This window comes from Galleria mellonella, unplaced genomic scaffold (assembly GCF_026898425.1).
Source record: "Galleria mellonella isolate WM207_F2 unplaced genomic scaffold, CSIRO_AGI_GalMel_v1 utg270, whole genome shotgun sequence".
NCBI lineage: Eukaryota > Metazoa > Arthropoda > Insecta > Lepidoptera > Pyralidae > Galleria > Galleria mellonella.
Window position 1 is genome coordinate 3,969,882 of NW_026442062.1, and position 24,640 is coordinate 3,994,521.

At 31.6% G+C, this 24,640-nt stretch overlaps 3 protein-coding genes across 5 annotated transcripts; 2 read left to right on the forward strand and 1 right to left on the reverse strand.

Moving 5' to 3' along the window:
- Positions 1-4,491: 4,491 nt before the first annotated feature.
- LOC113514217 (uncharacterized) lies at positions 4,492-17,291 on the reverse strand. 3 transcript variants are annotated; one of them, XM_026898234.3, is made up of 4 exons: positions 17,134-17,291; positions 5,658-5,900; positions 5,170-5,580; positions 4,492-4,918 (listed from the first exon to the last, which is right to left on the reverse strand). In XM_026898234.3, the coding sequence occupies exons 2-4, from the start codon at positions 5,871-5,873 to the stop codon at positions 4,763-4,765; spliced, it is 783 nt and encodes a 260-aa protein (XP_026754035.1). In that variant the 5' UTR covers positions 5,874-5,900; positions 17,134-17,291; the 3' UTR covers positions 4,492-4,762. The 3 variants fall into 3 exon arrangements, with proteins under 3 accessions (XP_026754035.1, XP_052751282.1, XP_031764092.1); XM_052895322.1 differs by lacking the exon at positions 17,134-17,291 and having other exon boundaries at positions 5,703-5,941; XM_031908232.2 differs by lacking the exon at positions 17,134-17,291 and having other exon boundaries at positions 4,492-4,909; positions 5,658-5,932.
- On the forward strand, positions 12,618-14,251 carry LOC113514536 (uncharacterized). The gene has a single exon (XM_031908231.2). It carries the CDS (start codon positions 12,874-12,876, stop codon positions 13,708-13,710), a length of 837 nt encoding a protein of 278 aa, XP_031764091.2. The 5' UTR covers positions 12,618-12,873; the 3' UTR covers positions 13,711-14,251.
- On the forward strand, positions 16,582-20,151 carry LOC113514216 (leucine-rich repeat-containing protein 15-like). Its single transcript, XM_026898233.3, has 2 exons — positions 16,582-16,821; positions 17,965-20,151. Exon 2 carries the CDS (start codon positions 17,973-17,975, stop codon positions 19,239-19,241), a length of 1,269 nt encoding a protein of 422 aa, XP_026754034.2. The 5' UTR covers positions 16,582-16,821; positions 17,965-17,972; the 3' UTR covers positions 19,242-20,151.
- The last annotated feature ends 4,489 nt before the right edge of the window (positions 20,152-24,640 follow it).

A 24,640-nucleotide genomic window follows, 5' to 3' on the forward strand; every position in this document is an offset into this window, starting at 1 on the left:
GCAACCAAATAGAGAATGAAGAGGAAAGGTTCTCGAGTGGCAACCTCGTGCAGACAAGTGTAGCATGGAGCCACTCCTCTACGAGATGGTGTGCCGATTTCAAAAATATCGGAGAGTCGATGAATGCAGATAGCGTGAGATCCTAATTTGTGTTATAATATGAGGGAGATATAGAATCTATCTAATGATGATAAAAAAGGAAATAATCTTATATACACACAAATATCTGTATGTGTAAGGAAATAACAAACAATAGTGGGTAAGTATCTGATGACGGCAAATACATACTATAAGTTAAGTAACAATACCGTAATCGGCTCGTGACTGAAATTGTAAAACAGTCCTAGTCGAAATTCAGCGCGTATTGCGAAGAATTTAGATCCATCTAATTAGTCTATTTGTCAAGTAATCAAGTCGGAAGAAGCAATTAAGTATTAAATATTTACTTTATAAATTTATTTCCTCCGAGTTTCTTCTTCCTTATTTACATAACAATATTTTTAGATATATTTACATTCATACATACATATCGGACACGCCTGTCTCCTATTATTTAAATGTCTTATATTGTATAGTTATTTTAAAAAAAGAAATATATTAATAAAACTTAATATATAAAAATACCGTGTTGGTTATGTTCTTATATATTCCTTACCGTTTATCTCCAAAAGCGTTCAACCGATATTATTAAAATTTATTAAATGTGTGTCGTTTGCTCCAATTTGAGACAAAGGGTAGTTTTTATCCCGAAATATAGAAAGGTGGCGATGAAGGACAAAATAATGTATGCCGGGTCAGTTAGTATTATCTAAAATTAGTCAGGTAATTTAGATTTCGGCGATCTTATGGTATGCGCTCTATTAAGGCCGTTATGGTGTACAATAACACTTTTCCTTCTATAAACATCACATAATCGATTGCTATGGGTTCAAATCTGTGCTAATGTGTGAATTGTGGGTCAGCAGGGTAAAGAAGGAATGCCAGGCGACACCTGCATCCTGACCACACTCGCTGAATTATAATGAGAACTCACACTAGGTTATGGTCCCCTTGTTTATTTTATTACTTACTAGTAAGAATACTTGTTTGGAATTATACATTTCATGTCATGTTTTTAATTGGTTAGTAGATTAGAAATTGATTTGACGTAGACTTATTATCTTCTGGTCTCTATGTCTATAGTATATAATCTACTACTATATAATATAGTATATATCATGTACTTGTATATAGTATAAAACAATGTCGCTTTCCGCCATCTTTACATCTTTTAAATTAGGCAACGAATTTTAATGCGGTTTTCATCAGTAGATAGAATGATTCAAAAGAGAGGTTTATACGTACAATTTAATATTGTTTAGTATAAATTTGTGAAATATGATTGTTCAAGATATATAAGATTTCGTCGAAATGCTGAAATATAACAAAATAATGTATGATGGAATTGTTTCTCTTTATTAGAACGATGGCATTCTATAACTATTTTAGTGCTTAAAAAATTATACAAATTATGTGGAGTTTGGAAAGTTACTATCTAGTTAGTTATAAACTCTATCTAAATCGTCTAGATTTAGATACAGTTTAGCTAGACGAATACAATTACTATTGTATTATTACTATTTTATTATTAATCACTTCACACTGACACCACACTAGTACTATATAATACTAGCTGGAATCCGTGGGTTTGGCTACGTGAAATAGAATAAAAATTACTTTATGTCTTAAACTTTTAGCTTAAACCAAAAGGTAGGATTGGAATCATAAAGGTACATCAAAATAAAAAAAAATTTTGGAATATAAAAAGCGCGCAAGTTTTTAGTATTACAAGTAATTGGAATTCTTCAGATTCGGTGGATTTTCAAGTCTATTTTAATCGATGAATACAACATTAATATGAATTATGATGCTCTGTCTATCCTGTTCTTTATTCTAATTATTATTTATGTAAGAATTAAATCTTGTTTTTATTGTACAACTTACAGTTATAGTTATTAGTTAATTTCACAATCAATGACAAAAAAAAAATGCAATTTAAAAAAAACTGAATTAAAAACGAGTGTTCGAGGTAAGTAATTAAGTACTGTTATCGATAAACACTTGATATGATTTAGATCTAGACTCAGGATATTTGTGTTCAATGTCAAAATAATATTTATTAATGAATGTCAAAGAGTTCATAATAAAATACCAAAAAAAAAAGTAATATCAATAATATTATATTATAAATATGAAATATATTATTATAAATGTGAAAGTTTGTAAAGTGACGGATGGATGGATAGATTTATATTTGTTATTCTTTCACGTAGAAATTACTGTACGGAATTGAATGAGATTTGTAACACGGGTACACACATATATACACACATACACGCACGCCCGTACAAACGCACGCATACGCGCGCACACAGACACATTTTACTTTAATATGTAGGCTGCTATTTTTAAGTTTTCCATTTTTTTAATTATTGTAGTTGCGAAATACAAAAAATTTAGTTTTTATTGATGTAACTAAACTGTGCGTCTTACTTGGTTTGTTTTGAAATTCCGCAATGAGGAGGAGGGCGTTAATATTCGCGACACAGTTTTATACTTCTGCGGATATAATCGTTTTTCAATAATATTGTAAACAATGGTTTTGTTCCAAATATAAGAATTATTATTATAAAAAAACATCAGAACTCATTCCTGCAAACATTTTTCATTAAAAAAAATTATAGGTGATATAATAATATCTGAGAATTACATTGCAGATACTATCTTTAATCTATGGAGAGTATGGTGAAGTATTTGTGCTTGACCGAGAGAATTTGTATTTATTTACTATACATATAGTTTTTTTTTGTTGGTGTGAACTATGTCATGTTTTCTGAAAACGAGTTTTTGTACAAGTGGGTCGTATATTTATTGTTTTCCGAAATATAGTTTGCATACATTGTGATGCATATAGTTTGCATACAGATGTATGTTCGCATACATCTTATAATGTTTATATTATAATGAGATTGTAAGTAGACGATGTCTCATAATATAAGAGCAACAAAATATTAAAATTATAAAATTTGTCTGTTTGTATGTTTATTCCGATATCAAGCAAAAAGTATTGTTAATACGAAATATGGTTTTTACAGTTGTCATTCTAAAGGTCTAACTTAAAATATGGTGACGTACGTTTTATCTTGATACGTTATCTAGAAGCGGGTATATATTTCAAAAATCCACGCGCCAAAGTTACGGGCAAAAACTATTAAAAAATGTAAGTTATTATTATAATTTCTGTCATGCAGTTCTGGCATAGAACGAGCCACCGCTTCCTTTTCCGTGGGTGTCGGAAGAGGCTGCTAAGGAAATTTATTGTTTAAAGGGATGGAAAGACGTGTCCCTCTTAAAACATCGCCAAAGCCTTACTACGGTTGCTAATTCGCCTGCCAAGCGTTATAACTATTGGCAAAATTCCTTTATGAAGAAGGCATATGTTCAGCAGTGGACAATTAACGGCTGATATAATAAATTATAATTTTAATATAAATGTTTGGGGGGGAAAGGGATTGTTATTAATGGAGACTAAAAATCCCATTGCTAGCAATATACCTAACCAGGTCGACCTCCACGCGGTTCCCCCTGGAAACTATCATGATTAATTCTTCATGATGAATTCATCATGATGGGCTAACTGGCCTGTTTTCATTTTCATCTATCACCCTTCACTGGTGCTCCGCTAGCGTATCCCGTTAGCGTGGGCGGGGTTACCATACCATTTTCATCCAATAAAAAAAAATATAAATGTTTGTATTGTAATCCTTTGAAGGTAGTTAAGCTGCGATTTTCCGATAATTGGTCACCGACTGGAGCCAGTTAGAAAGTTAAGTACTTGACTGGAAAACCAATTGGCCGGGTGGCGTTGTAACTGACTTCAAATGTCGATCACACCTCTACTTTTTCTTTCTGTAGTAAGTAGGTACCTATATAAATATTATTGAGTTTCTCGTTTTGTTTGTTCGTTTTTACTTTTAACTTATAAGTACTTTAATATAATTTATTAAAATTTTCTATTTTTCTTTATATTATGATGTTTGTTTATAGACAATTTTAAATACTTTGATAAATATGAGTTTGATTCTATCTACAATTTTATATTTTTATCCTTTGAATATATCTGCATATACCTTTAAACACGATACTTAGAATGTAATGGTTTATTCTGTAAATATTAACAAACTTTTTAGAAAAAATGTTTGCTTTTATTTTTTGACCAATAATTTAATGTAAGCGATATAGTCATAGGTGTAGATATTTTTATTCCTCGTAATTGCCTATAAGTAATTTATCGAAAATAAAGTTTTAATTGTGGAACAAGGTCATTAGTCAATACAATTATTAGTCTGTATAATTATAACATTATTAATTATTGAAATATTTATATTTAATTTTCGTCACAAAAACAATTATTTAATATTTTTGAGGATAAGGTATAATAAAATATCATAATTCAATCAATGAATTTATTAATAACATAAAATAAATAACATCATTCACACGTCACAATCACACAGTCTCACTTGCTCGTTTATTTTAATAAATAAGTTGCATTAGGTACATAACTACATAGTATTTACACGGTAATAGTTTCGATATGAAACTAATAGTTTTTGGTCTGTTTCCGATTATCTGACTGCGATTCTAAATTCAGAATATGAATTTAGAATTTAAGTCATTTTGATCGGTTCGGGTTCAAGGTCGTTGAGGGCGTGCTTGGGTTTTATTGGTATGCGTTGTAAGCGAGTTCTTGAGCAAGATCTTGACCGAATTCCTGAGGTTCGGCGTCTCTCCTGCGACGAGTGGCGGCGAAGGCAGCGTCCCATGGGCCATGAGCAGCGATCTGGGGGTGGGAGTTGTCGGCCGCAATCTGGGTAAACTAAAATGTTAGATATATGGGTTGAAGGGTCGTGAAGTTTGTTAGTTTACAACAATGTTGAAAGTTATTTGTGCTGCATTATTATTTTGTGCTAAAAAGAGTGCAAGTGTGTTTCTTTATTTCGTACACATAAAAAAATGGTGCAATTTAGTGATGTGAGGCCTGATTTTGAAGATATTTTTGTTATATCCGGTAGTAAATTTAGTTTTAATTACTATAACACAGATATAAAATGAATAAATTTAACTAACCTTCTTGCAAAGTTGGAAGATGGCCAGAGCGACGGATACCACGAAGGAGAAGAAGGACAGCTGCAGAGCGTTCCAGGCCTTCAATCCAAGGACACCGATGGCCAGAGGGATGAGGGTCATTGCCTTCAGGAGCACGAATACAAGAATAGGCACAATGATCTTCTTGAGCTTAGCTTTACGAGCCTCTCCGACGGAACGAGCACCATCTTTGTTGAATTTAATGTTTAGGCTCAGCTCGTCCTGGTCGAGGTTTCTGGGGCTCACAGTGACTTTAGTATCAGCTAGAGGAAGCTGGAAAGAGACGTCGTGGGACTGGATGAAATTCTCGATGCTGTCGAAGAAATCGCCAGTAGAACGGCCAGTAACCTCGTTGGCGGCTCCATTTTTAGTCACTTCTACAGCTTCAGAGATCTAAAAGGAAAATGTTAGTTATCAAATTGCGGTAAAACTCCAATTATTTTGTCTTATAAAAAGGAAAAAATGGATACCTGGAAAGTATCCTTCTTGAAAATGGTGTCCAGTAACGACATGACCTTGTATTTAATGCAGGCGGCAGGGTCAGATCCTTCTACGCAGCCAGACCTCATCTCCTCTACCATGCCGTCCATGGGTGTTCCTTTCCAGAATTCTTGTTTCGCTGGCTGAGCCACCGCACTTCCGAATAAAGCGAGGGCTACCAAGCACACCACTTTACTGGTCACCATTTTGATTGTTACGGTCCTGTTTGTTCACTGTATGAAAGCTAGATAGTTTGTGATGGTTTCGAGAAGGACTCGTCGGTTTTTATACAGCTATTTCAAATTCAGCACGTATTCCGCAGTTCCGGTACGCATTGTCTTTCGTCGTATGAAATAGTGGTGGAGTTAAGTCGTTATGTTTCCAATAGGAACTAAGTGTAAGGGAAAGCTATTTGATACGAATCCTCTTTGTATGCACGTGCTAAGAAGGTCTTAAGTTCAAAGATATTGGTTTAGTTACAGTATCTTTTGGAGTGGTATGTGCGGAGCGCCTTTTCTGTTGTTTGTGACACCATACCCTGATTCGGGGAAGCATGATTTGATTCAACTATCCCTCTCTGGAGGATAATGCATTTGGAAAGTGTGAAAGGGATGGTATGTGTGTGGAGTATTAAAGGTGTTTGATATGGAGGAGCAGACTCATTGTATTCGCTGCTTGCATACATAATGTTGTCTAAGGTACTATCATTGAACTTGTCACTCTGGAGATAATCACTGATAAAAATACTCTAGTCATTCAAGTAGATGGAAGTTGCGATGTATATTGAAGTGATGTGATTAAAAGTATAATTGATTTTTAACTGATTTCAAATATGGTGAACTTCCAAATACAACCGCATATTTTTTTACTTTTTTTCGTGTTTGTCTTATGTATTTTTTTTGCTATTTTTATTCTTTTTATTATTAAATCGACTTATTATTTAATCTACTCATCTGTTTATAAATATTTATTAATTAAAAGTATAAAATTTACATATAAAAACGAAACGAAAATAAGTTATATATACATAGGTAGGTACTTATTTTTTTACTTTAATACAAAAAAAAGCGTTACTTCGGTATTTGTAGATATTATAATATTGATTTAATAATTATAATATTATTATTTAATATTGATCAATGAATATTAATTGTTCTGCTGAAAAGACAAACCTCTCCTTTGGGAGGGTTTTGCCAGTAATTGCTTCGCGATGCAAGCGGGTTGGCAACCGCAGCCAGGCCTTTGGGGATATTTTAAAAGGGACACTGCTGCCCATATCTTGACTATTAAGTTCTCTTAGTCGTCTCTTACGACACCCATGGTAAAGATTGATTTAAAAAGTAAATATAGATGGACTTAATTCTACTTTATTTTCATTTTTATATATTTCAAATGTTTATTTCTAAGCTGTATAAGTACGAGTATGTACGTCCAAGCTTAACATTAAAAACATTGCTTTGCGTAAACTATAGTCTTAAGTCTAGGATGATTCTGAGTCTGGGCAATGTAGGAAAAAAACATTTTTTAATTGACCTGGGTCCAAATGTTCTAGAATGTACCTTTTGATATTCGTTACTTTTTGTCGTAACACAATCTGTTTGTGGAACATATTATTGAAAATTATTAGAAAAAGTGTTTTCGCATTTATTGTTTTAAATTGTAAATTAAAAATAAAAAAAAAAACCGACGTCAGTAGAAAAAAGAGAATATTTGACTGTAATGAAAGTAAAGGGATTTTAGTAGTTTTTTTTCGAATTAAAAGAAGCTCGATTTTGAGGAACTGATTCTCTCTTTTTTTTCTTGCAATGTACACATAATCCCATTATCCCTATGGCTAAGGCAACTATCATGCTTCTGTATTACCTTCCTTTGTATATACTCAAATAGTTACCTTAAGATTATATAGTCAGAAGTTATGTGTGATCATAACAACTTATCTCTATATCATAAAACAATGCGTGTCGACTTGAGAACCTCTATTTTTTTTATCGGTTAATAAGACTAATAATCATTAATAATCTCCTGCATTGTCCTTCAGTTGGAAATAGATTTCGATATAAACTTTTAAATATATTTACTCTCAAATAATTGAATGTTGCATATTATTATATTTATATAAACGCGAATGCGCTTAAAATTCTTTTTGTGTTGGATAATTCATTTATCGAGGAAGGCTTTAGGCTATATAATATCACGCTGCGACCAATAGGAGCGAAGCATCAATGAAAAATGTTGTAAAACGGAGAAAATTAAATATTTGAGGGTTTCCGTAACGTGCGCTGCGTTCTCAAAAAATATGTATGAAAGAATTATTAAAAAAAATCCACGACAGTATATGTCTATCTTTTAAAATCGGCTCACTATAACCTTTTTTATGGTAATAAAATGTGGTCCAAATTAATGCATTATTGCCAATTATTTGCCAAAGAGTTTTATCAACATAATTTACGCAGAGGTACTTTAAAATATATTCTTTTAAAAACTTTTTAATCGCGATAATAATAACAGAAATTGACGCGGACGAAGTTGCAGGCAACATCTAGTTAATTTATATAATACTAGCGGCATGTCCCAGCTTTGCATGGTTTTTTGAAAATAAAATACAGTTTTTGTTATTCGCTGATAATGTAGCTTTCAATAGGTGAATTTTTTTAAATCGGTTCACTAGTTTTTGAGTTTATTCATTACAAATAAACAATCAATCCTCTTTATAACATTTGTATAGATTTAGATTTTATTTAGATATTGTGCCCATAAGCGTCCCAAGGTGTGGGCGACGTGGGCCACTGCCTATAATCTGAGGGGCCTCGCGCCTCGCGGAATGTATTTAATTTTTTTTTCTTCTGTTTTTACAATCATGATCACATATACTCGTATTTTCCTGATATATGTGATTAGGACTATAGTAGTACAATCAAGTGGTTGTAGTGGCAGTAGTAAATAATAACAATAGGACTAGTTTTTAAGGTTCCATATCCTAGAAGGAATACCGAACCCTTATAGGATCGCTTTGTATATCAAGATTTTTTACTTTCAGGAATGCGTGAAGGTATAAAGCTAAAATTAATATTGAATACTCAAGTTTGTTTATTAATTGAAGTTGTTAAAAAATTAAACTTCTAAGCAATCAAAAGCTATGGCCGTTTATAGCATATATTTTGATATTTGTAAGAGAATAAAAATCTATAGGGAACTTTCCGTTGACCTAGAATCATGAAATTTGGCAAAAATCAGTATTGTACAGCTCAAGTAAGAGAAAACATTTAAAAACCGTAAGCTTGCAGTTACAATACAAAAAAATATTTGTTTTGCAAAATGATTTCTTTTTTCAATTATCATTTATACGGAACTGAATGGAGCACGAGTTCGACTCGCACTTGGCTGGTATTTTTTAATTCGTAGGAGCATATTATTCTACTATTACCACGCCAGTTAAGTGGATGATATAGGATTTATACTGACTTTTCTCTTATGACATCTTATGACGAAAATGATCATATTATCACTTTGTCACCACACTGACGTCATAACTTACATATGTAATTTAAATACTCTGAAAATAAAAAAAATATATAATAATAATTCAAAAATTTATTAGCGTCTTAATCTAAAGTATCACAAATAGTTTTCGATAGATAACGGGCGATATCCCATTATTATTGAACCGGCGCGGGCGCAATGCATACACACAGAATACAAATGAGATGACCATTTGTGGCGGTATAGTTCCGCCACAGGTGAAAGTGATCAATGGGGTGAATAATTTCAAATATTTATCGTATTAAGAGGAGTAGGGCATAACTAAACATCCAGTGTTGGTTAACCGCCCGGGAAAAACATCTCTTTTCTTATCTTATCTTATTTTTCGCATATGGGGTCAGCTAAGCCGATGTACATCGACCCATACGGATCTTTTGTGCTTCCCCCTGCCCATTACCATCATTTCATAAATCCTATGTGTTACCCTAACGATATCCCGCGGTTTAAGATATCTGTAGTCCTCTGGCTCTGGATAAGCCGTTCCCAGTAGACTCATACGTATACTTTCCAACGAATCGCAGTTGCATATCAAGTGTTCCGTGGATTCGGATTTTTCCCCGCACAGTTTGCACAGTGTGTCCGTAGATAGACCCATCTTGTGTAGTATATAAATCAGTAGGGCATAACTAAACATCCAGTGTTGGTTAACCGCCCGGTAAAAACTTTCCTTTTACTCGTATGTAAATACAATTTATTGATGAGATTTATTGATGTTTTGTTTACAATAATCTTTTTAATTGATATAAAAAATCAGATTTCCAAACCGATTAGAGGTATGCTTTATTTATTTCATTTACTCTTTAGTACTAGTAATAGTTATTGTGTATTCCCGGCATAGAGTATGCTACCCCTTTCTTTTCCTGTGGATGTTGTACTCAATATATGACAAAGGAAACTTAATAGTCAAGAAATGAGCAACAGAGTCCCTTTTAGAATATCACCAAACCTAACTGCGGTTGCCAATCCGCCTGCCAAGCGTTGCAACTACTGGAAAACCTTAGGGGGAGGCCTATGTTTAGCAGTGGACAGAAGATGGTTGATATGATGATGATGACTAGCAGGAGTAGTAGTTTACTACATGAAACATGTACAAGAACTTAATACCATTCTCTCCCAATCTTAATGTTATGTTTTGATACTTACTCTCCCTTATTTAAAAAAACGTCAAATTTATCATAAATCTATGTTAGCTATTGAATTGTTTTATCTCTTTATTTCGTGTTAAATTCCCAATTTGAAAAAATATTAAAACAGTGTATTAGTTAAAATAGGTTTGTAGAATGTTAGTAGTCAAGTTTAGGCCGTGCTCATACTGGATTTTTTTTTTGATGGGTGAAAATGATATAGTAACCTCGCCTCGCTAACAGGATACGCTGGCGGAGTACCAGTGAAGGATGATAGATGAGAATGAAAACAGGCCAGTTAGCCCATCATGATGAATTCATCAGGAATTAACCATGATAATTTCTAGGGAGAACCCCGAGGAGGTCGATCTGGTTAGGTATATTGCTAGTAATGGGATTCTCAGTCTCCATTACTAACAATCCCTTCCCCCCCCCCAATACCAGAATTAGCTAGTGCCCATCCCAGAATGCGAGCTAAGTTTTACAAAGACGTGTCTAAAAGTATATAATAATATACGCCCTTTTTAGAGGCCAGACTCTCCCCAGGAAATAGTTCTAAATATACCAAAGTTACTATTGTTTTGAGGTCGGTTAGAGAAAAAACATTACAGGTTTTTTTTATACCACTGAGGTGGCAAACAAGCAAACGGCCCACCTGATGGTAAGTGGTTACCGTAGCCTATGGATACCTGCAATACCAGAGGTATTACGCGTGCGTTGCCGACCCTGAAGAAACTTCTTTACCCCCTTTTGAAGAACCCCATGCTGTAGTCTCTTGGGAAAACCTCGGCAGGGAGCTCATTCCACAACCTGAGTGTTCGTGGGAGGAAACATCTCTGAAACCGCGCAGTACGCGACCATTGAGGCTGTAGGACATGAGGATCAACATTACAGGTTACATTTACGAGGTTACACTTATAGACATAGTTACTCACAATTTGTGGATAACTGCACAATTGAATAATTGTTATATCTAATAACTGTTTGTAATATTAAGATTTTGTTCCACAAAAAGAAATAACAATAACTTTAGTTGTTAAAGATATGTAAGTATTATTTTATATTCTGCCACTGATTATGTGCAAGAAATATTAAAATCTAGCTGGATTTAGTCGTCTTTTTATTTTCTTGGCAAAGAGTGAAGATTATGAATTTTGAAGATATAGATTTATGTGTTTATTTGTTTCTTCAAAATTATTTATAAAACTGGAGAGGCTAAAATATTTTCAACTACATTTTGTCTAGTTGTGTTTTGTCGACTTTTAATAACTTATTAGTTTACCTTCTTAAAAGTATGTTTATTCAATATTTCTTTAAATATTTATAACCAATACAAAAAAATCTATATGTACATCTTAAGTAATTTTGAACGTTAAAGTTTTACTCTCATTATTTATTTACACTTGATTTATTATATAATTAAGATTGCATTCCACAAAAAAAAAAAAACAACTTCAATTGTGGCAAAAACAGTTGTTTTGTTTTAGAAACTAAACTATTGAACCGATTTTGATGAACTTTCTAAGAAACTTCTTTTATGAAGCCGGTTGAAAATTTTTTTACACACAACTACTGGCAAACCTATGGGCGCGGCCTATGTTCAGCAGTGCACCATTAATGGCTGATATGACAATGATGATGAAGTGCTAGCTAAAGCTCTACTTACTAGCTACTACTAGCTAGTCTTACGCTCCAAAGCGTAAGACAGAGACACCCGTGGAGTGAACAAAACCATAGTTAGTAATGCTATAGTAATAATAATAAAAATATAATACTCGTACGTTTTATATAATAACTTTAGATAGGTTCATTACTTTCATCTTAGCTCAGTTTACAGTGATTTACATGTAATCCATTGATTAACGTGTTTATGTGTTATGTAATAACGCTGATGTTATCATGGCTCAACAAAAAAGCAAAATTCCATGGATTAGGATAAGAGTTATTCTATAATTATGTTGACGTACACAAACAAATTATCGTATATATTATTATTAAATAAATATTATTAAATTATTATTATAATAAATACGATAATTTTTACAAACATTATATAGGCAATTAAGTACTTTGTAAAATTATAGAAAACGGTAAAGTAATAAATTTCCAAAAATGCGATATGTTACGGTAGGTCAAGCTGTCGATAAAACCAGTTATAAATGTAAGATGTTTAGTACGTTTTGTGAGATGAATATAACGTTCAAGTAGCAAGTATTAGAGTTTCATCATTGTTATGTATTCTACACCTGTCAATCGTCATAACTCAATGCAAACTGCATTCGTGCCCACGCCGACCATTGCTACTCACTCATAATTAATTCATTGGCACGCCTAGGAAGCTTTGACGAACCAAAACTAAGGAGCGAAACCTACACTTGGCATTCGGAGGACGACCATTCAATATTTTGATATTGGCCGCGGTTTTAGTTCAGCCACCATCACCGATGTGAGTGGACAGTTGCGTTTGTCAGTGACTACAGAAATTTTGTAACCTATTTTCATTTTCACAACCTTATATGTAAGTGACGTAAAAGGGCACGACATGTCTAAATTATCAGTAACTAACTTCAGTAAAAGAACGGGGAGTCCTTTCCAGAATAAATCGAAAGAAACACAAGAGGAACAACAGGGCGTCACCCATGATGAGGTACTACAGAAAACAAACATGGAAAAGCAAAAGGAGAAACAAAGTGAATTATTACATAAAGTAAATAAAAAAACAGCTGAATATCAAGCAAATAAACCTAGTTCAGGTGTTTTCACGGAAGTGGTAACACATGGTGCTTTTACAAGTAAGACAGCTTATAAAAACATATCAAAAGTAGAAAATGTTGCGTCACAATCCAAATCTACTAATGGGTCGAATGGCTCTAAATTGCTTGGTTTCCCATCGTCAGCTAATGATTTAGCGTTAGACGCGAAATCTGATTTAGAATCGGATCCTAACATTTCAAAAGAAGTTAAAGAAAAGGTGATTGAAAAATTGTTCACTTTGGTGTCTATGGTACAACATACGTACGAGTCTAAAGTGAGAATAATGACTGAATATGAAAAATTTAAAGATACACATTTGAAAAATGAACTACGAAGAGAAAAAGAACATTCTGAGCAACTGTACAAAATTAACATGAATTTTCAAAATGAAGTTATTCAATCAATACAACAGTTAAAAAGTGAACTTGACATCGCTAGGAATATTACAAAGAATTTAGAAGAAAGTAATACAAATATAATAGATCTCAACAATAGTTCAGTTGATTTTAATACATCAGAAGACGTTTCAGATTCTCGTTTGACAAATGATACTGATATTTTAATAGAAAACAAATCTGAACCTAACAATAATATTAATGATACTAAAACCGATGAGGTCTTATAAATAAGTGCCAAAATAATGTAAGTTTGCTAGTTTATTTTGAATTAACGACCAGTGGAACTCTAGGTTTGTGTCAGACTGATTGATATACCTCAAATTGTAATTTTATAATCACGATATTTGTTTTTTTAGAGTACAGATCACCCTAATTTGAAGGAACATTGAGGAATAGACGTGACGTATATGCATATATTATGTATGTATAGATTGTTATAGTGTGTTGTTATATTTAATTTAATTTTATATTTATGTATAGATTATTTTTGATATATAATTTGTATCAGCAATATACTATAATTATTCTTGTAGGTGGTTTCATTTTTGGTATTTAATTATAATATATAGCTTTATTATATTTGCGTTTATATTTATTTCGTGCTAGCTTTCTATCCATTACTTCGTAAATCTGGACTTCAGAATTAGGAAAATTAATGAAATAGATCACTTCTAAATAGCGTATTAAGATAAAACATATAGCAGTATTTAAGTTAGTCTTTCAGGAACACAATGTGAAAATCTCATCCAATTTGGTGCAGTAATTATTACTTGATGTCGGAACAGGCAGACAGATAAAATAAAAAAAAATATTTTGGTTTCTATTGCTTTTATTAAAACCCTTCTTGAATATCTTCTATATACAGATATTGTTTAATTATAATTTTATTATATTAAAAAAATCTGTGAACCTATGTAGGTACGTATGATAGAGAGTTTTAAAAACATTACATATATTGATGTACCTGACAACGACATAATATTTAATTGCTTATTATGATTATTAATAATTTGTTTCACGAAATAAAAAATAATAATAATTAAACGTTATATAATTTAGATATGTAACTTACAACAATAATGCTGCCTCTTTCAATTGCACATTCTGTACAAATATTTTATATATAGGTAAAACTATTTTCTGTACAATAATTTGTTCTGTTATAGGACTGTTAATTATTATTATTTACTGTGTAATTCATGTCGAGATGGGAAACCTAACAAGAGATAAAATAATAATATTATATTAAAATTACTTTTAACAGATTTTTTTTATAATTCATTTACTATAATGACGATCTCGCCTTGTTAAGTGTCAATATTTAGATTAGACGTAATTTATTGGTCAAGGTTAAACGCGTCATAAAATGTTAACAATGATGTGGGTGTATGTAGGAGGAGCTTAGAAGGTATTTTGTCAAGTATTGCATGCTGATATAATTTTTATTTTAGGATGTCAGTATGTTGAAATATGAATCTTAGTTTATTTAGTAAATTATTTGCTGTACTTTTATTTCGTCACATAGTAACTTACTTGATTAATCAATATAGAATTCATACTTATCATTCTCAATCATTTACTGTTTCCTTCAAGAGATTACAGTTATAAATTTATTATAAATAGATATAAACAATTTTAAGAAATGTTCACACTGAGGAAACAAGAAGCGGCTTTATCGCTAAAAGCGATCTTTTCCAGGCAACATTTGGAGGAGTAGTTATAAACAGTTTGATCGGAGGCATGATGAAAATTCTGTTATTTTTAAATAAGAGATAAAATATATACGAGTATATACCCACCTTCATGCACCTGTAAGAGGTAGTCTTACAAAAGTCGTTTGTTTGGGTACCTCTGTCGCAATTGTGTTTCAACCGTAAAGCAATTATTTGCATAGCAATGTTTTGGTTTGAAGGGTAGGATATGGGCGAAACAGTATACTCTGTTATGTCCATGGTACTGCTCGTGTCTATGGGCGACGGTTACCACTTTCCATTAGGTGGGCCGTTAGTTTGTTTGCTATTCTAAGTTGCATAAAATAAAAAAATACACTTAGAATACAAAGTTATAGAATTGTTAGGTACGTAAAGATATAAGTATGCTAAATCTAGTATATTACTTGGTAAAGTCTCATTGCTAGCAATATACCCTCTCAGATCGATATTTACGTGGTTCTCCCGGGAATCCATTATATACATTACGATAATTTAACTTTTTATTCTCAATTACCACTCCTCACTAGTGCCCTACCAGACACCGACAGCGGAGGCGCAGTTTCCATTCCATTTTTATCCATTAAAAAGGAGGAAGATTTAATTTTAATAATCTAAGATCCAGTCGCTGATTTTTGCAGATATAAGTCTTTTCAATGAAATTTGGTTTAAATAAAAGTTGAAACTCAGATTGCATGCTATCAGCTACGCAATTCAAGTTTGCCAGTAGCAACCATTACTTGCGGCTATTTTTATAGGCATCCATATGTAAAAGAATTAATCTGTGGTTTGTGTAAATCTTATCAAGAAGAATGATGAGTTAAACAAATTTATCAAAATTATTATATATTTTTACCTGGTAATGCTAGATGGCGGTTAGGGAATATTTTTATATTTAAAAACTATTAGTGTTCCGTAGCTTTGCCTAAGTGAATTAGATGTATATTTAATGTATTAAATTTAATTGAAATACGTTCAAATTAATGTAGGTACAACAGTTACAGTCGGGGGAGGGATTGTTAGCAAAGTTTGACAGCCCCATTGCTAGCAAATATATGTACCTATTTGGAAACCATCATGAACAATTCTTAAATTCGTCACGATTGAAATACTTCATCAAATATACACCGATAGCGCGGGTGGGGTTACCATTCCATTATCATCCATAAAAAAAAAGTTACAGTCTGTAATTGTCAGAAATCCAAATATTTCTTTTTTTACAGAATTTTTACATTTACAATATAAGTAGTAGTAAAATTCTGATTGAATCATCATCGTAAGGAGGTAATATCAAAAAAGAAATACAGGGATGACGTATTTGATTTACCAAATTGATAAACTATAGCAGTTTTATAAACAGACAATTATATGTAAAACATAATCATTGCTATTTAAATTACCACAGGATCACATTGTCGCTGTCAACTCGTGCACCGGTTGTAATAACATACACGATGCAAGAAATTTAATGCACTAAAGTAGCAAAACCCGATTCCTGTGCACGTCTTGTTTCCTTCATTCCCTAGTTAGGTATTTTTATGTCTACAGAAGTATTTGTTGGTGTAAAGTGTGATTTGTAAAGGTTAACGATCGTCAAAATTTGCGACTGATCAACGTCATAATCAAAAGGTAATTAAAAAATCATGAGTTTTATTTGACGCTTAATTTTCATAATTTCTTATTGTAATGATAATGATTTTCGTAATATTTGCTTTATTTGTTTGAATATTTTACTGTATATTGCGTGTTTTAGAACCCCTTATCCGTAATTTATTCAACATAGGTATTGATATTTTTATAATGAATTTTAGTAATGCTTTATCTCAGATCTATTCTAAAACCTATTAGTAGAGAAGAAAGGGATTAGTAATGGGGCTATTAGATCGTTACTGTTGCAATAAGTAATATTATGAAAGAATACTCTTACTACTATTTACTTACGCTTATGTGGGTGGCGGCTTCTAGTATCGAGAGTTTTTAGGCCGCCGTGTTTTCCCATGAAAGCCTCTGTCATGGGAAGCACGATATCATTGTTAAAACTAAGCTCTATATTTGGAATAATTAGAATGACATTATAAATATTACTTAAAATGGTAGTAGTAAGAAATGCAAATAAATGTAAACGAATATTATTTTGTTTCATCCAGATAAATGTATGCTGATATTATGTTGTTTTGTTTTATTGTCAGGGAATTCCATCGACGTACATTTTCCTTATAATTATGCATATAACAAAACATTCGTATGATAAGAAGAACGCATAGGCAGTATGTGTATGTTTCTGTCTGCATGAGTCCTCGACAATGTGGCAGGCAATCATTGAAATATTCGTATGTAAATTCTTTATACCGCATCAATATAGAGAGTTTATAAGTTATATGAGAATGCACTAATACATGAATAAAAGAATTGTATGATATACTTGGCTGTTGAAAATTATTAATTGGTACTACTACTATTAAAAGCTTAATCTTATCTATATGCATAATTAGTTAAATATATCTATTTTAAAATGTTAGAGTAATTTTTTGTGTTAGAATTTTATGTTAGAATGAATGGAGATGTCGGTACGGACGTAAATTAACTAAAAGCACCCATAAACGGCGAGCGTGTATGAAAAGATTGATGAATGTGGAGGAAGCGAAAGGGGCTCGTTTAAATCAAAGTATTTGGCGTTCCATTGTTTTTGCCTACCCTAATGGGAAACTCGATTATTTCGATCGGTATTCGATTGAATAATTAAGATCAATTTTGAAACAATTTACTTTTCAGAGTACATTATGACGTCATTGCTGTGGGGATTATTCTCAATGCCCATTATATTGGTCATTGTTTGTGCGGAACCAAATTGTATGACACATAATGATTTACAAAATAATATGATTTGTTCTCCTGGCTCATCAGACTATATTTTAGAAAGAGGTTTAGTATCAGACAATAACAGAACCATAGGAATCAGCTTAAAAGCTTGTCGCATTATTGACATTAACAAGGAATCATTTCATTCATTATCCTCGTTGGAAGATTTGGATTTATCATTAAATTCTATATCAAATCTCAGGTTGGAGATTTTTGATGGAGCGCCCAAACTGATGTCCTTAAATCTATCCTATAATTTGTTGACAGCGATTCCTTTAGGATTTTTCAACCAGACGCCAAATATAGAACTATTAGATTTGAGAGGAAATAAAATAAATATTTTAGAAGAAGGATTCCTCGATCCATTAAAGAAGTTGAAACATTTAGATCTTGCAAGTAATTTGTTAATAGGAAAACAACTGAGTCCTTACATTTTTAATATTAATAGACATATTAAATTCATTGATTTTTCCAGAAATGAAATGAGTGACACATCAGAACTATTGACGCATGCTTTTCAAGAAATGAATATTTTAAACTTAGATAGATGTTTTCTTACCGGATTGCCGAATTTTGCTCTTAGACACAACATGAGAACGATGAAACAATTGATTATGTCTACAAATCAAATAAATAATCTAGACAACTCAACTGCATTTGTGAATTTAGACAATTTGGAAATATTGAATTTAGCACATAATAAAATTGATAGTATAGTAGGAAATATTTTTGTTCCTTTGAAAAAGGTGAAAATTATTGTATTAAGAAATAATAAGTTGAAATCTATACCCGATAATTTGTTTAGAGATTTGCCAGAGTTAGCTAATCTGGACTTATCTCATAATCTAATAGATTTTATACCAGTTAATGCTTTTAGAGGAGCGCCGTTGAAGAATTTGAATTTATCTGACAACAAATTTACTTATTTGACAGACAATTTCTGTTTAGAATTGAGAAATTCCGGAGGGAAATTAAAAAAGATATTTTTCAATGATAATCCGTGGCAGTGCGCTTGTTTATTTGACTTCTTGGCTGAAGTGAAAAGAATGGGAATATCATATAATGCTGTAAAATATAATGGTAAAACACAAGTGTGTGTGACGGAACAATTTTCTTGTCAAAGGCAACAAAATGTGAATGCCATGTATGTAAAACTGTATAATAATTTAATTAATCATAAGCAACAATAAATGTATACAATAATTATAGCTTAGATTATAGGGATAGAGTCTCTCCATAGAAATGTTTCGAGAAAATCGCGTCAACTTTTTCATACAATTTTGCGATATAAATAGTTATGAGTAGTTCCTTTATAACGTCTATATTTATTATGTCTTATGATTTCTGCATCTTTTTAATGCATAAACACTCATTTTATTTATTAAATAAAATGAGTGTTTATGCATTTTATTTATTAAATAATACGTTAGGATACATTTTATGAGTAAGTATATAGAACACTGAAAAAAAAAGAGTCAGTTAATTTCACAATTAACTGACAAAAGGTTGGCCCGTTTTAGAATCCCGATGCTTTATCTATATAATCTAAGAATTAGAGCTGTAAGTAGTATGTTTTAATAGATATCAACGAAAATGTAAACAAATGAGTAATAGACCCGATCATAAACAGTCATCTGATGTCTAATAATCAACCAACTTCCAAAAGAAGAAGGTTTTCAATTCAGTTTTTTTATATTTAGTACCTCATAACCTTATCAATTCTAAATCGATATGGTTTTTTTTTGTCTGACAGGTTATATTTACAGATTGGTTCCATAGAAATTTTATTAAAATCGGCTCAATAGTTCTGTTTTTATATCAATATAACTGGTTTTGTTACAATTGAAGTTGGTTTTTTGTGGGACAAATAAAAAATAGACAAGTTGACTAAATGTTTCGATTTGTTACTAAATTCCAATAGATTTAGTAAATATCAATAATATTAATAAGATACAAAGCGCTCTCTGTGGCATATACAATAAATTAATCTTATCAATGGAACATCAACGCCATCTATATTATGTATTCTGAAATATAAAATATTACTGGAAGTGCAGTAATATTTTAGTAGATGTCACTGTTTGAAATCAATATTTTTTTTATAAAATATCCTGTAATTGTTGTAATTTTCGTTACTATATATATATTTCATGAAATGTATGTAACACTTTATAATAAAATCATTTAAAATAAATTTTATTTAAAAATTATGCACCCGCAGGCGAGTAGGTACCCTAGTATCTACTCGACTAATCTAATAAAAAGTTTAAAGTTATTTACAAATTTATTACAACGATGTCATCACAGATCTTCAGTTAATGTTTTATCAAATTATTTAGCATTGCAAAATAATAGAATTGAGTATTAAGATTATCAATTTGGTTTATAATCGACTTTAGAAATGAAAATGGAAAAACATAGTAGGTAGTAGTGTAATCTAATACTAAAATATAAAGAAAGAAGCCTGAGAATAAAACCGGTAACCCCGTCTGCGCTAACAGTATGCGCTGGCAGAGTCAAGCACCAGTGAGGGATGATAGATAAGAATAAAAAGGCAGGTCAATTAGCCCATGGTGGTGAATTTACTTGGAATTGAGCACCTGACATAGTATATTGCTAGCAATATTGTAATAATATTATCTATTATAATTTATGAGTTATTAGTTTTTACCTGCGGCTTCGTCTACGTGGCTAGGGTATGTTGATTAACTTAATTAAAAAAAAATAATCGGTGCCCTTATTCATTCCAAATACTACGTGTTTTCAAAATCTTATAACGAATGGTTAAGACGTTAAAGCGTCAAAAAGTAACAAACTAACGAATGGACGGATGTTGCATCATTAAGAAGAATATGCTTTATCAACCGACTTCAAAAAGAAAGAGGTTTTTAATTTGGTTATATTTTAGTTTATGTTTGTTACCTCTTAACTCCGTCCGTTTTAAACTGATTTGGAAAATTCTCTTTTTAACTTAATGGATATAATTAAAGATTAATCACATAGAAATTTTAGCAAAATCTGCTGAAATATTTAGTTTTTAAATAAAAATAACTGGTTTTGCCATACTGAAAATTTTTGTGTTTTTTTTTTGCGTGGGCTTAAATGTTTCTTTTTCTAATAAAGTAATTCCAAAATAATTTAAGACTTTTTTTATTTAATCCAACCTTCTTATCATTTAATGATGACCATTTATTATTCTCCTGGCAAAGAATGATTTTATACAAATGGTTGTTGTAACTAATTTATATTGCAGTTATTATTTTTATATTACTTCTAAATGAGTGTTATCGAAACCACTGAGGTGTAAGAAAATTTTATTTTACCTAAATTTTATCAATTTTAACACTTTTTTTATAACTGAGAAGGCAAAAGCATACGGCTCACCTGATGGTAAGTGGTTACCGTAGCCTATAAACACCTGCAATATCAGAGAAAATGGGGCGCCATCAAATTGTTGCGTCTGTAGTAAAATATTGAATTATAATTTTTACCAAGGAATTGAAAATAGTTCGGTTGGCAAGTGAAAAGTACTGTTTGTATATATTACACATTTTTTGTCAATATTATTTCCGAAATTAAATTGAACTTTAGATATATTGTTTATGAGCAACATTAAAAATTGTTTATGAGATTAAAAGCCAGGCCTACATCATTATGGCTATATGGCCAATTTTAAAACCAAAATTTATTTCTAATTGAACAGTTTTTTGGATAATTTGGTAACCAATATAGGGCTGGCAACGCGCGGGGTCAAAAAAAAAAAAACACGTGCAAGAAATTTATAAAATCAACATCTGCGAAACATTTTTTTCTGACTAGAACTTCGATCCGCGGCCACGATAAAAAAGCTCGGGTTGGTGTTTTTTTATGTAGGTACCTATCACATATCCGATAGATTCGGCTCACGTATGTGACGTAGGTAGGTACGAAACGCATGTGGCTATACAGCGGGGTCAATTTGTGATAGACTTCTAAATAGACAGTGACAATTTCAACCAGTTTATTTTTTCCAAGATCCGTACTAAAATTTTGTTAGTAAATATGAAATATTTATGTATATGTAACGATCTCGATGCCTTGTCTGTCTATTTTTCACACTATTTTATAACGGAATCTATACGAATAAAAGCCATAGGATTTGTAATCTATCTGTTAGCTTCTTGGTTCAACTGAAGACTATTTTAATATGTTTGTAGCAAAAATTATTTTACAATTTTCTAAAATTGCAGTTTTCACAGTTTTTAAATTTATACAATCCTGTTTTCTTGTTGAATAGTAATAGTTTTCTATACTATTAAAATGGTAATAATGCATCGATTCTCTTGATAATGAAGATTAGTTACTATATACTTACTTAGTACAGATAAATTTATCCATTTACCTCCAAATAATTTTGCCATACCTTCATTATTGTTAATGCTTTAAACGTATCATTATGTATTTGGCTTCAAAGTCCTTTTTTATACAACTTAGAATGGCAAACAAGCTAACGGCCCACCTGATGGGAAGTGGTAACCGTCGCCTATAGACATGAGTAGTACCATGGACATAACAGAGTATACTGTTTCGCCCATGATACCCCCCCACGCGTTGCCATTCCTGAGAACTCAGGTGTTATTCCTCTGTACCCAGTAAATTCACGCCATATCCCAACCTTCAAACCGAAACACAGCCATGCAAACACAACTGCTTCACGGTTGAAACACGAATGGGACAGAGATACCCAAGCAATCGACTTTTGTACAAAGTCTCCCTACAATATTGTCAATGCTTTAAACATATCGTTATGTATTTGGCTTCAAAGTCGCTTGTATAGTGAAGTATCTCCATATAGTTAAGCAATTTTTTTTTTGTTATGAAATAAATAGCACATAATAAATAGACACAATTTTAATTATTTCTCTCCATCCTAAGGTTCCTTGGAAGAGATAGTTATTTAGCGATAAGGCTGCCCATTGTTGCCTCGTTGTCTTGCTTTTATTTAATTATGTTTATGTAATTTTTTTTTGTATATATATATTTAGTCTTTATTATCATCATCATCATACAGCCATTAACTGTCCACTGCTGAACATAAGCTTTTCTCACAAGTAAGCTATTAATTGTTATAATTTGTAACATTCTTTGAAGGGAATAATAAAGAGTTTTCATTTATTCATATAAATGTAAGTTGATCTGCTGGAAAATCAGAAAGATTTTTTGTTTTCTTCAAAAAATTCACATCAGTGTTTAATATTTTGTTTGCTACCGTTGTCTTATTCAAATACCTACTTAGATATTAGGTAACAATGCACTAGATAAGCAATGTATTTTATTTGGATCAGCCTGTACGTATCAAGAATTTTGATAGCTCAGGTAAGGCGAAACTTTTTTTTTTAATATAAAACGATTCAAAGACCTTAATTATCTGGCACGAGATCGCACTGTTTTTTACCAATTCTGTTCCACGCCATTTGGCCGAATCTAATTTTCGTATTCTCTGAAATAATAGAATGTTTATGAAACGCATTATAAAAATGATTTCTAATGAAATGCATACATAAAATGATTTAACAAACACAGCAATAAATAATTAGTGAGTAAATAAAATAATAGTAATAGGTAGCTTACAGTCTACAAACTACCAATTCCGATCGATTAATATTTGGAATAGTGAGGTTTTGCACTTAACACAGGGAGTAATATAAAAAAAAAAACAAAGAAAATATTTTGTTTTCAGATTCAAATCATCAACAAATAGACTTGTTTACATGCACCTTTAAATCGTAATATAGATTGGAAAATAAGAATATAGATTGTAGATAAAAAAAAATCTACTGCATTTTAAGTTATTAAATATTTTTTATTATTATAGATATTTATCTTATCATAAGATATCGTCACTCGAATCGTATAGCAAATAAGAAATCGTATATAATCGTTAGCAAGATATTGGTTCTATATTGCATTAACATTAAAGAAATTAAAACGATGTTGATTAATATTTTAATCGATTTAATTGACAACTTAGTTTTCATCATCGGTTTTGAAGCTATTTTATTTCATACAACTTAGAATGGTAAACGAACTGACGGCTCACCTGATGTAAAGTGGTAACTGTCGCCTATAGACATGACCAGTACCATGGACATAACAGAGTATATTGTTTCGCCCATGATACCCCCCATGCGTTGCCATTCCTGAGGACTCAGGTGTTATTCCTCTGTACCCTGTAAATTCACTCCCATATCCCACCCTTTAAACCGAAACACAGCCATGCCAACACAATTACTTCACGGTTGAAACACGAATGGGACAGAGGTACCCAAGCAAATGACTTTTGTACAAAGTTTTCCTCTGGTAAATGCATATAAATGTAACTTTGCAATGTGAATTGTTTCCAAAATTAACCATAATCGGAAGTTAAAGCAGATACTTGATTTATTCAAAGTAACGTATTTACCACCATGCTACGAAGTTGTTAATTTGGTAAGCTTTAGGAATATACGTATCGATTGTTTATTTATTTACTACATTTAAATAAGGTATTTTTCTTTCATAATTTGCACAATCCCAGCTTTTTTATGAGATATCTAATATATAAAATTCT

Excerpts from the sequence above, each read along its gene's own strand:
- LOC113514216 (XM_026898233.3), top strand. The coding sequence starts at position 17,973 with ATGACGTCATTGCTGTGGGGATTATTCTCAATGCCCATTATATTGGTC.
- LOC113514536 (XM_031908231.2), top strand. The coding sequence starts at position 12,874 with ATGTCTAAATTATCAGTAACTAACTTCAGTAAAAGAACGGGGAGTCCT.
- LOC113514217 (XM_026898234.3), bottom strand. The coding sequence starts at position 5,873 with ATGGTGACCAGTAAAGTGGTGTGCTTGGTAGCCCTCGCTTTATTCGGA. Across the intron at positions 5,581-5,657 it reads TCAAGAAGGATACTTTCCAG|ATCTCTGAAGCTGTAGAAGT; the intron begins GTATCCATTTTT and ends TTTTCCTTTTAG. Across the intron at positions 4,919-5,169 it reads TCTTCCAACTTTGCAAGAAG|TTTACCCAGATTGCGGCCGA; the intron begins GTTAGTTAAATT and ends CTAACATTTTAG.